Below are 12,040 nucleotides of genomic sequence, written 5' to 3' on the forward strand. Positions count from 1 at the left end.
TAAGTGCAGCCCTCTTGGTGCTCAGCTTACCCTTTGTTTAAAAAGGAGAGAGAGGGAGTTCCCGTCATGGCACAGTGGTTAACAAATCCAACTAGGAACCATGAGGTTGCAGGTTTGATCCCTGGCCTTGCTCAGTGAGTTAAGGATCTGGCGTTGCCGTGGCTGTGGCGTAGGCCTGCGGCTACAGCTCCGATTCAACCCCTAGCCTGGGAACTTCCATGTGCTGCAAAAGTGGCCCTAGAAAAGGCAAAAAGACGAAAAATAATAATAATAATAATAAATAAATAAATAAAGAGGAGAGAAAAGAATGTCCACCGTGGCTCAGTGGTTAACGAACCTGACTAGTATCCATGAAGACAAGGGTTCGATCCCTGGCCTCACTCAGTGGGTTAAGGATCCTACATTGCCATGGCTGTGGTGAGGGCCAACAGCTACAGCTTCGATTTGACCCCTAGCCTGGGAACCTCCATACGCTGCAGGTGCAGCCCTGAAAAAACAAAAAACAAAAAAAACAAAAAAAAGGAGGAGAGACTGAGACAGACAGACACATGGACAGTGGGCCTGGCTCACCAATCAGCAGCTGCACAATGTTGGAGCCGGCATACTTCCTCACGTCCTCAATCCAGTGAGGCACTGACAGGAAGGAGCTCTTCTTGGTGATGTCGTAGGCCAGGATGGCCCCATTGGCGCTGCGGTAGTAGCTCTGCGTGATGGTGCGGAATCGCTCCTGGCCAGCCGTGTCCCAGATCTGCAGCTAAAGAAACAGGAGCCCTGTGAACCTGGAGATGCAGCCAAGCTCAGGGGATGGAGAAGCCAAGCCCCTAGACCCACGCCCAAAGCGATGCTTCGAGGGGCAGGTTACCAGCCACAGCTCAGCAGGGACCACACAGAAGGGGCCAGAAGGTGAACAGAGAAAGAGTCCTTCTGAGCCCTGAGAAGTAACTCAGCGGCCAAGGTGAGCAATGGGGAGCTGGGCAGCCCCGTCTTCGCCTTCAGGTAAAGCAGGCAGGCTCTGTGTCATGGCATGAAGGACACTTGATCCTGCGTCCTCTCTCTCTTAGACGCTGGGGTCACGTCCACCACCTCCATTGTGTGAACATTCAGCATCTGCCCCCTCTGGGCCGTGGGGAGGTGCTCCCAGCACTCGGGCTCTCTGTTCTGCCTCTGCTGTGCATGGAGAAAGATGCTCACAAGGGTGGTGAGGGCCAAGGGAGGCAACGGGCAGGGTCCTCTTGTGGAGGCTGGGCCTGGGCTGGGAGAGCCAAGCTGCAGGCGGGCCCCAGAGCGGGCAGGTGCCAGGGTCTCAGGAGCTCAGGGCTGCCTTCTCTGCTCCACAAACTCCACGGCCTCAGGGTGCTGAGGGTGAGCACCAGCACGGGTCTACCCTGAGCTGCAGGCCCACCACCATCCTCCACTAGCACGAGCCTCTTCATCTAGTTCTCAAGGGGTATCCAGGGCAGGGACAGAACCTCCATGCTTGGGACCTGACATGGTAGAGGTGACCACTTTCTTGTGGGCCCCCCAAGACAAGTCCAACAGCTGACATGCTCTGGGCCACGACACAACCAACCACCCCTGCCCAAGACTTCCTATTTGCTCCACAGGGTGAGTACTTCCAGGAAGCAGACCTGGAGCACAACTCACTCAGGGGTGATGCAAGAGGCAGGGCCCATGGCACCACATCAGCCTGGCGTCCAGGTGCACAAGGACTCACTCCACACCCCAGAGGGGAGCATGTAACATAAAGCCAGAGGCCGGGCAGCTTGGAGGAAACAGAAATTGGGCAGAGCTTCTCAAAGCAGTCTCAAAAACAACCATCAGTGTTTTTAGAAATAGGAAAAGAGCCGTGAAACAATAAAAGAATGCTTTTATTCCAAGGAGACAGAGCATTCAGAAAGGAAAAAAGAACTACTGGAAATTAAAAATATAACATAAAAGAAAAATGCAACATAAGGGCTGGAAGATCAACTTGAAGAACTCCTTCCAAGTAAAGGGGAGAAAAAAGAGGTGGGAAAGAAAGAAAGAAAATTGTGGAACCAGCCTAGAAGGTCCACTATCAGGACAGTAAGACTTTCGGGAAAAAAGAATAGTAAAATCTGGAGTTCCCGTCATGGTTCAGTAGTAATGAACCTGACTGGTATCCATGAGGGTTCAATCCCTGGCCTCACTCAGTGGGTTAAGGATCCAAAATTGCCGTAAGCAGTGCTATAGGTCACAGATGTGGCTTGGATCTGGCGTTGCTGTGGCTGTGGCCGTGGCTGGCAGCTACAGCGCTGATTCAACCCCTAGCCTAGGAACCTCCATGTGCTGCGAGTGCGGCCCTAAAATAAATAAATAAATAAGAGTATAATTAAGGGGAAAGAAACCAACGAAATACTTCAAAAAATTCCCTGATGGAACTGATGGAAAGGGCCCACGAAGCATACACACAATGGAGGAAAACAGACCCACAAAGCTCGTGACTGGGAACTTCAGAACAATGGGGAAGGAAAAAATACCCTGAAAACTTGCATGGGAAAAAAAAACAGAGAGAGAAGAAAAACAGGTTTCACACAAAAGACCCACGTTGCATTAGATGGTCAACAAAACAATGCCTACAATTATGAGGGAAAATGATTTCCAACCCCAAATTCTCCACCTAACTGCCATCTGTCAAGTGTGATGGTTTAACGAAGGCATTTTCAGACATATAGGTCTCAAAAATTACCTTTCTGCCACTCTTTCTCAGGAAGCTGCTGAAAACCACCAAAACAAAGAAAACGTGGGATTGAGAAGAGATTTCAACTTAACAGAAAGGCGAAAGGAACCCCAAGGTGGTAGGGAAAGCCCAAGACAGGAGCCAGGGGTGAGCCTGGCTAGGCCTGGATGGCACTCCCTGGGACAGGCACATGGTTCGCCGGCAGCCTCCAGCCCAGGCGGAGTCAACAGTGCAGTCAGGCCCCCCGCCTCTAGACAGCCATGAACAGAAAAATACAGAGGTTGCACAGACTTAATCCCTTTTTTTTTTTTTTTTTTTTTTTTTGTCTTTTCATGGCCTCACTCGCAACATACGGAAGTTCCCAGGCTAGGGGTCTAATCAGAGCTAAATCTGCGGGCCTACACCACAGTCACAGCATCGCCTTTCTGCTGAGCCACAATGGGAACTCCAAGACCGTAATCCTTGACTGTACCCCATAATCACCAAGATTCTAATGGGGACAGTTTCCTGACCACAGGACATGGGGCTGGGATCCAGGGGGGCCCACTGAGCAGGGAGGCAGAGATCAGAGTCTGGATGTAACGGGGTGGGAGAGGACAAAGGTCTACGTGGGAGTTCCAGACCAGGTGGAAGCCGGGCAGTAGTGGGGGATGAGGAAGTTCCAACCCAGCCATGGGAAGAGGCCCCCTGAGCACCTTGTTAGTGGGCCACTAAGCTGAGATGTCAGGAAGGCTGCACCCTAATAGTGAGGATCCCAGCTAGAGGCAGGTCTCCGGACATCTGCCCCCAACAAAGCCTAAAACCAAGCTCTCACATTTGAAATCCAAAGTCCATCAAGTTAAAAGGCTAGAGAAACACTGTCGGACCTGCACCTCTCTGCCCTAACAGAACATGAAGACAAGCCACACAGGTTCAAGGTGACCAGCCAGTAACTGAACTGACTACTAGGACAGGAATCAATATTCTTCAAAAGAAGATATCAGAGGAGTTCCCATTGTGGCTCAGTGATAGCAAACGACTAGTATCCATGAGGACGCAAGTTCAATCCCTGGCCCCGATCAGTGGGTTAAGGATCCAACATTGCCATGAGCCGTGGTATAGGTCGCAGACGCAGCTCAGATTCCGCATTGCTGTGGCTGTGGCATAGGCCAGCAGCTGCAGCTCATATTCGACCCTTAGCCTGGGAAGTTCCATCTGCTGTGTGTGCGGCCCTAAAAAGACCAAAAAGAAAAGAAAATGATGCCAAAATGGCCCAAATATTGGATTTAGTAGACAAAGACTATAAAACAGTTATTTTAAAGATGATCAGAGAATTAAAGGAAAATATGTTCAAAGATCTGAAGCAAAATATGATCACTATGAGTGGGCAAATCGGGAATTTCAGCAGGGAAATGGAAATTATTTCTAAAAACATATTTAGAAAGGATCAAAACTCAGAGTTCCCTGGTGGCCTAGTGGTTAAGGACTCAGCATTGTCACTATTGTGGCTTGAGTTCGATCCCTGGCCTGAGAATTTCTGCATGCTGTAGGTGCACCAAAAAAAAAAAAAAAAAAAAAAAAAAAAAAAAAAGAGTCAAAATTCTAAAACTTAAAAGTACAATAAGTGAAGCAGAAAATTCATTTGATGACCTTAAGAGCAGACTGGAGAGGGAAAACTCAGCAAACTTGAAGAAAAATCAATAGAAATGATTCATCTGAAAAACAAAGAGGGGAAAAAAGACTGAAGAAAAAAGAGCAGAGCCACAGGGATCTATGGGACAACCAAGCAGCCTCATAGTCACAGGACTGCAGTCCTGGGAGAAGAAAGAGCACGTGGCAGAACTAAGGACTGAAAATTCCCAATTTGATTAAAAAATACATATGGACTTAATTAGTGATCCAAAGCACTCACCAAACACCAAACCGAAGAAATACAAAATATACCATGGAAGACCATATCTGAACTGATGAAAAACAAAGGTAAAAGAAACCATTTTTATTTTTCTTTTTTGTCTTTTTAGGGCTGCACCACGGCACATGGAGGTTCCCAGGCTAGGGGTCTAATCAGAGCTAAATCTGCGGGCCTACACCACAGTCACAGCATCGCCTTTCTGCTGAGCCACAATGGGAACTCCAAGACCGTAATCCTTGACTGTACCCCATAATCACCAAGATTCTAATGGGGACAGTTTCCTGACCACAGGACATGGGGCTGGGATCCAGGGGGGCCCACTGAGCAGGGAGGCAGAGATCAGAGTCTGGATGTAACGGGGTGGGAGAGGACAAAGGTCTACGTGGGAGTTCCAGACCAGGTGGAAGCCGGGCAGTAGTGGGGGATGAGGAAGTTCCAACCCAGCCATGGGAAGAGGCCCCCTGAGCACCTTGTTAGTGGGCCACTAAGCTGAGATGTCAGGAAGGCTGCACCCTAATAGTGAGGATCCCAGCTAGAGGCAGGTCTCCGGACATCTGCCCCCAACAAAGCCTAAAACCAAGCTCTCACATTTGAAATCCAAAGTCCATCAAGTTAAAAGGCTAGAGAAACACTGTCGGACCTGCACCTCTCTGCCCTAACAGAACATGAAGACAAGCCACACAGGTTCAAGGTGACCAGCCAGTAACTGAACTGACTACTAGGACAGGAATCAATATTCTTCAAAAGAAGATATCAGAGGAGTTCCCATTGTGGCTCAGTGATAGCAAACGACTAGTATCCATGAGGACGCAAGTTCAATCCCTGGCCCCGATCAGTGGGTTAAGGATCCAACATTGCCATGAGCCGTGGTATAGGTCGCAGACGCAGCTCAGATTCCGCATTGCTGTGGCTGTGGCATAGGCCAGCAGCTGCAGCTCATATTCGACCCTTAGCCTGGGAAGTTCCATCTGCTGTGTGTGCGGCCCTAAAAAGACCAAAAAGAAAAGAAAATGATGCCAAAATGGCCCAAATATTGGATTTAGTAGACAAAGACTATAAAACAGTTATTTTAAAGATGATCAGAGAATTAAAGGAAAATATGTTCAAAGATCTGAAGCAAAATATGATCACTATGAGTGGGCAAATCGGGAATTTCAGCAGGGAAATGGAAATTATTTCTAAAAACATATTTAGAAAGGATCAAAACTCAGAGTTCCCTGGTGGCCTAGTGGTTAAGGACTCAGCATTGTCACTATTGTGGCTTGAGTTCGATCCCTGGCCTGAGAATTTCTGCATGCTGTAGGTGCACCAAAAAAAAAAAAAAAAAAAAAAAAAAAAAAGAGTCAAAATTCTAAAACTTAAAAGTACAATAAGTGAAGCAGAAAATTCATTTGATGACCTTAAGAGCAGACTGGAGAGGGAAAACTCAGCAAACTTGAAGAAAAATCAATAGAAATGATTCATCTGAAAAACAAAGAGGGGAAAAAAGACTGAAGAAAAAAGAGCAGAGCCACAGGGATCTATGGGACAACCAAGCAGCCTCATAGTCACAGGACTGCAGTCCTGGGAGAAGAAAGAGCACGTGGCAGAACTAAGGACTGAAAATTCCCAATTTGATTAAAAAATACATATGGACTTAATTAGTGATCCAAAGCACTCACCAAACACCAAACCGAAGAAATACAAAATATACCATGGAAGACCATATCTGAACTGATGAAAAACAAAGGTAAAAGAAACCATTTTTATTTTTCTTTTTTGTCTTTTTAGGGCTGCACCACGGCACATGGAGGTTCCCAGGCTAGGGGTCAAATCAGAGCTGTAGCTGCTGGCCTATACCACAGTCACAGCAATGTAGGATCCGAGCCTCGTCTGCGACCTACACCACAGGTCATGGCAACACTGGATCCTTAACCCACTGAGTGGGGCCAGTGATCAAACCTGCGTCCTCATGGATCCTAGTCAGATTCGTTTCCGCTGCGCCACAAAGGGACCCTAAAAGAGACCATTTTTAAAGCAGTAGGAAAAAAGAAAGACATAGTCCATATGTGGAAACAGCAAGAAAAATGACATGACTTTTCACCAGAAATCATGGAAGCCGGAAGACAATGCCACAAAGTGCTGAAAAATGCTAAAAAGGAAAAAAAAAGTACTGAAAGAAAAAACTGAACACAAGAGTCTATATCCAGGGGGAAAACAATCTCTCTCAAAAATGAGGGTGGGGCATTCCTGTTGTAGCGCAGTGGTTAACAAATCCGACTAGGAACCATGAGGTTGCAGGTTCCATCCCTGCCCTTGCTCAGTGGGTTAGGCATCCGGTGTTGCCATGAGCTGTGGTGTAGTTTGCAGAGGCGGCTCGGATCCAGCATTGCTGTGGCTCTGGCGTAGGTCGGCAGCTAAAAGCATCGATTTGACCTCTAGCCTGGGAACCTCCATATGCCGCGGGAGCGGCCCTAGAAATGACAAAAAGACACACACAAAAAAAATGAGGGTGGGAGCACTGGGACCCAGGTTGGATCCCTGGGTTAAGGATCCTGTGTTGTACAGCTACAGTTTAAGTCTTCACTATGGCTCAGATCTGATCCCTGGTCTGAGAACTCCATATACCACAGAGCGGCCAAAAATGAAAAATAAAAATGAGGGTGAAATAAAGATATTTTCAGACAAATGAGAATCTAGAGAATCTCCCTGGAAGACACACACCTCAAGAAATCCTGAAGGGTAAAGACCCTAAACAGAAACTCGATCTATAAAAGGAGCAAGAAGCACCAGAAGGGCACATAAGTGGGTTTATATAAAGCACTGTCTTTTTCTTCTTGTAATTTCCTTATAAGATGATCGCATGTAAAAAAAAATTTTTTTTTTTTTTGTCTTTTTGCTATTTCTTTGGGCCGCATCCGCGGCATATGGAGGTTCCCAGGCTAGGGGTTGAATCAGAGCTGTAGCCACCAGCCTACGCCAGAGCCACAGCAATGCCAGATCCGAGCTGCGTCTGCAACCTACACCACAGCTCACGGCAATGCCGGATCGTTAACCCACTGAGGAAGGGCAGGGACCGAACCCGCAACCTCATGGTTCCTAGTCGGATTCGTTAACCACTGCGCCACAACGGGAACTCCCGCATGTAAAATTTTAAGTAATGACTATAAAGTTGGGTTCACAATGCATTAGAAATACATTACCAAAAATATGACAATTATAGCACAGATGAAATGGGGACAGATAGATGAAATGATACTATTGTAAGGTTACTACTCTCACGAAGCATCAGATGTGAAAGGAGAAATGAGGGTGTTAAGTGTCAGCTAGGAAGTAGGAAGTGGGGTACATACAAACTGACTCTGAGGAGACTTTATAAGTTAAAGGTGCATATCGTTAATCCTATATCAACCAGGAAGAGAAACAGTGGTATAATACAGGAAATAAAATGGTATTCTTAAAAAAAAAAATTCAGAAAGTTCCCGTCGTGGCTCAGCAGTAATGAACCCAACTAGTATCCATGAGGACACGGTACAATCCCTGGCCTTGCTCAGTGGGTTAAGGATCCAGTGTTGCCACGGGCTGTGGTGTAGGTCACAGACACGGCTTGGACGGCTTGGATTCCGAGTTACTATGGCTATAGCATAGGCTGGCAGCTACCGCTCTGATTTGACTCCTAGCCTGGGAATCTCCATATGCCATGGATGCGGCCCTAAAAAGGAAAAAAAAAAAAAAACAAATCAAATCAGTGAAAAGAAAATAGGAAAGAAACAAAGGAATAAAAAACAAAAAAGACAAAGGGAAAGAGCAAATGGAAGATTTAAATTCAACTATGTCAACAACATTAAATATAAATGGACTAAACATTACAATGAAAAGCCACTGTTTGTCAGACTGGAAAAAAGGGCAAGATCAAACTATGTGCTTTCTACCTGAGAGGCATTTTAAATATAAAAATGCAGAGTTTCGGAGTTCCTGTCGTGGCGCAGTGGTTAACGAATCCGACTAGGAACCATGAGGTTGCGGGTTTGGTCCCTGCCCTTGCTCAGTGGGTTAACGATCCGGCGTTGCCGTGAGCTGTGGTGTAGGTTGCAGACGCGGCTCGGATCCCGCGTTGCTGTGGCTCTGGCGTACGCCTGTGGCTACAGCTCCGATTAGACCCCTAGCCTGGGAACCTCCATATGCCGCGGGAGCGGCCCAAGAAATAGCAAAAAGACAAAAAAAAAAAAAAAAAAATGCAGAGTTTCCATCATGGCTCAGAGGAAATGAATCTGACTAGTATCCATGAAGACGCAGGTTCAATCCCTGGCCTCACTCAGTGGGTTAAGCATCTGGCATTGCCGTGAGCTGTGGTGTAGGTCACAGATGCGGCTTGGATCCTGTGATGCTGAGGCTGTGACATAGGCTGGCAGCTGTAGCTCTGATTGAACCCCTAGCCTGGGAACCTCCATATGCTGTGGGTGCAGCCCCAAAAAGCAAAAAAAAAAAAAGGTAGAAAGTAAAACAAATAAATAAATAAATGGGAGTTCCCGCCGTGGCGCAAAGGGATTGGCGGTGACTCTGGTGCAATGGGATGCAGGTTTGATCCCCAGCCTGGCACAGCAGGTTAAAGGAACTGGCATTGCCACAGCTGTAGCACAGGTCACAACTGCAGCTTGGATCTGGGAACTCCATATGTTTTGGGGCAGCCAAAACAGAAAATAATTAAATAAATTGTGTGTGTGTGTGTGTGTGTGTCTCACAAAAAGTAAGCATAACAAATTACAAGAATAATGATGATGGTTATAGTTATATTAAAGACTTAAAGAAACTCTTCATAATGATAAGAGGCAATTTATCAGAAAGACATAATGATACTAAATATGCATGCACTAACTACAGAGCTTTTAATTTCATGAAATTAAAAAGTGGTAACTAAAGAGAGAAACAAATTCACAACTACAGTTGGAGATTTTAACATCTCTCTCCCAATAACTGACACAGTAAGTAGACTGGGGGAAAAAAAAAATCAGTACAGATAAAGAATATCTAAACAACAGTATTGACCTAACTGACATTCCCAGAACACAGCACTCACATTGCAGAACAGCACAATTTTTATTCATGTGGACATAGAATACTCACTAAGATAAACCATATGCTGGGCCGTAAGATAAGCCTTAATAAATTTCAATAGACTGAATTCTTACAGAAATTCCTCTAACTACCAAAAAAAAAAAAAAAAAACCTGCTAAAATAGGAGTTCCCACAATGGTGTAATAGGATCAGTGCCATCTCTGGAGCACTGGGATTTAGGTTTGATCCCCAGCCCAGTGCAGTGGGTTAAGAATCGAGCTGTGGGGCTGCAGCTCAGATTTGAGCCTGGGAACTCCATATGCGGCTGGGAGGCAAATACATAGATAAATAAACAAACAAACACTAAAACAGAAATCAAAGAACAGTCTGGGAGGAACCTCTTCAAGAAAATAGACTTGAGGAGTTCCCGTCGTGGCACAGTGGTTAACGAATCCGACTAGGAACCATGAGGTTGCGGGTTCGGTCCCTGCCCTCGCTCAGTGGGTTAACGATCCGGCGTTGCCGTGAGCTGTGGTGTAGGTTGCAGACGAGGCTCGGATCCCGTGTTGCTGTGGCTCTGGCGTAGGCCGGTGGCTACAGCTCCGATTAGACCCCTAGCCTGGGAACCTCCATATGCCGCGGGAGCGGCCCAAGAAATAGCAACAACAACAACAACAAAAGACCAAAAAGACAAAAAAAAAAAAAAAAAAGAAAGAAAATAGACTTGAGAGAAGCAATAAAATTGAGAGGAAAGTTACACGGTATGTGGGACAGATGGAGAGGAGAGTTATGCTAGTTAGGAGAGAGTCTGGAGATGTATTTACCATTAATTCAAGCAAAAACAAGATGATGACTATGGCAGGAAACCCTGATGAACACGGGAAATGAAAAATGACAGCATGCTACCTAGACTACATGGCTTAGCCGGGAACAAACAGCTCTTACTAATCAAAAGGTATTTACAGAATCATTTCAACAAGGACTTACTGGCCACCTGCTATATGTTCTAGGCACCAGAGATACCAGGGCCAAAAAAGCAGATAAATATTCCCGTGCTCAAGCTTACAGCCTAGTGCACGACAGAAGCTAAATAAGATAATAATGGGTAATAAGGATATATATATATTTATTTATATAGAAATATAGAATATAAGATATTTAGTATAAAATAAGTAATAAAATAATCAGTACATTAGATAGGGATAAGGTGGAAAAATCAAGCAGGGGCAGAAGTTATGAAGTATGGTGAGGAAGGAGGCTTAGCTAGTCAGGCCTCACTGAGATGACTGTAAAGATCCGAAGAAGTTAGCTGTGCAGGTGCCTGAGAGAGATGGGAGCGGGTGCAAAGGCCCTGAGGCAGAGATACAACTGGTGCAAGACGCAAGCAAGCAAATCAGCAGATCAGTGTTTGGAGCAGAGCAAAAATGGAGAGAGGAGGAAGGGATGACAGACAATTATGCAAGGGGCTAGATCTTCAGGGCACTGGAGGCCATAGCGAGAATGCCGGCCATCACTGTGAATGAAGGGGGAAGCCAGCACTGATCACATTAACTTTTTTTTTTTTTTTTTTTTGGTCGTGCCCATGGCATGTGCAAGTTCCTGAGCCAGGGATCAAACCCTGGCCACAGCAGTGACAATACTGGATCCTTTAACTGCTAGGCCACCAGGGAAGTCCCAGATTTACTTTAATAGCATCACTCTGATCACTTTGTGGAGAATAGATCATAAAAGAGCAAGGACAGAAATGGGGATACCAATTAGGAGATTATGGCCATCATCCGGGTAAAAGACCGGAGTGGTAGCAGTAAAGGTAGGGAGAAGGGACTGAATATTCTGGGAACAGAACTGATAGGAACGTACTGCTGATCTAATCAACATCACCACACAACTCCACTGGGAGGATGCAAAGTGTACATGTGAGTGTGTGTGTGTGTGAGAGAGAGAGAGATGGGGGGCTAGGGTGGTGCTGAGAGGTAAATCGTCATCTTCCAAAGTAGGAAGTCAACAGGTGATGCCTGCAACTGGCGACTGCCCCAGAGGTGGGGGTGGTGTTATGAGGAGACCTTTTGATAAGAGCCTCATTGAACCAAATGACTCTTTAAATCATAGACAATGGAGCTCCCGTTGCGGCACAGAGGAAATGAAACCAACTAGTACCCATGAGGATGCAGAGTCAGTCCCTGGGGTAAAAGATCACTCAGAGGGTTACAGATCCAGTGATGCCATGAGCTATGGTGTAGGCTGCAGACGTGGCTCAGATTCCGCATTGCTGTGGCTGTGCTGTAGGCCGGCAGCTGTGGCTCCAATCCAACCCCTAGCTTGGGAACTTACATGTGGCCCTAAAAAGCAAAAAAAATAAAAAATAAAAAAATAAGTCATAGACAAGTATAATTGATAACAATTAAAAATAAATTAAA

General features: G+C 46.0%; 1 protein-coding gene across 4 annotated transcripts in view; it reads right to left on the bottom strand.

The window, feature by feature from the left end:
• RAB43 (RAB43, member RAS oncogene family) overlaps window positions 1-12,040 on the bottom strand; it is a 33,722-nt gene that overhangs the window by 5,544 nt on the left and 16,138 nt on the right. For 2 of the 4 annotated variants that reach the window (XM_084989655.1, XM_084989657.1), the window contains exon 2: window positions 571-748. In XM_084989655.1, the coding sequence (XP_084845781.1) occupies window positions 571-748 (178 nt within the window). Of the gene's footprint in view, window positions 1-570; window positions 755-12,040 lie in introns of all 4 variants that reach the window. The other 2 variants (XM_021069416.2, XM_084989656.1) reach the window with 1 other exon arrangement.

The sequence above is a fragment of the Sus scrofa genome, chromosome 13 (assembly GCF_054392235.1).
Source record: "Sus scrofa isolate SSC_HxYL_T2T_F1_AM1 chromosome 13, Sscrofa_HxYL_maternal_Yorkshire_Landrace_v2.0, whole genome shotgun sequence".
Taxonomy (NCBI): Eukaryota; Metazoa; Chordata; class Mammalia; order Artiodactyla; family Suidae; genus Sus; species Sus scrofa.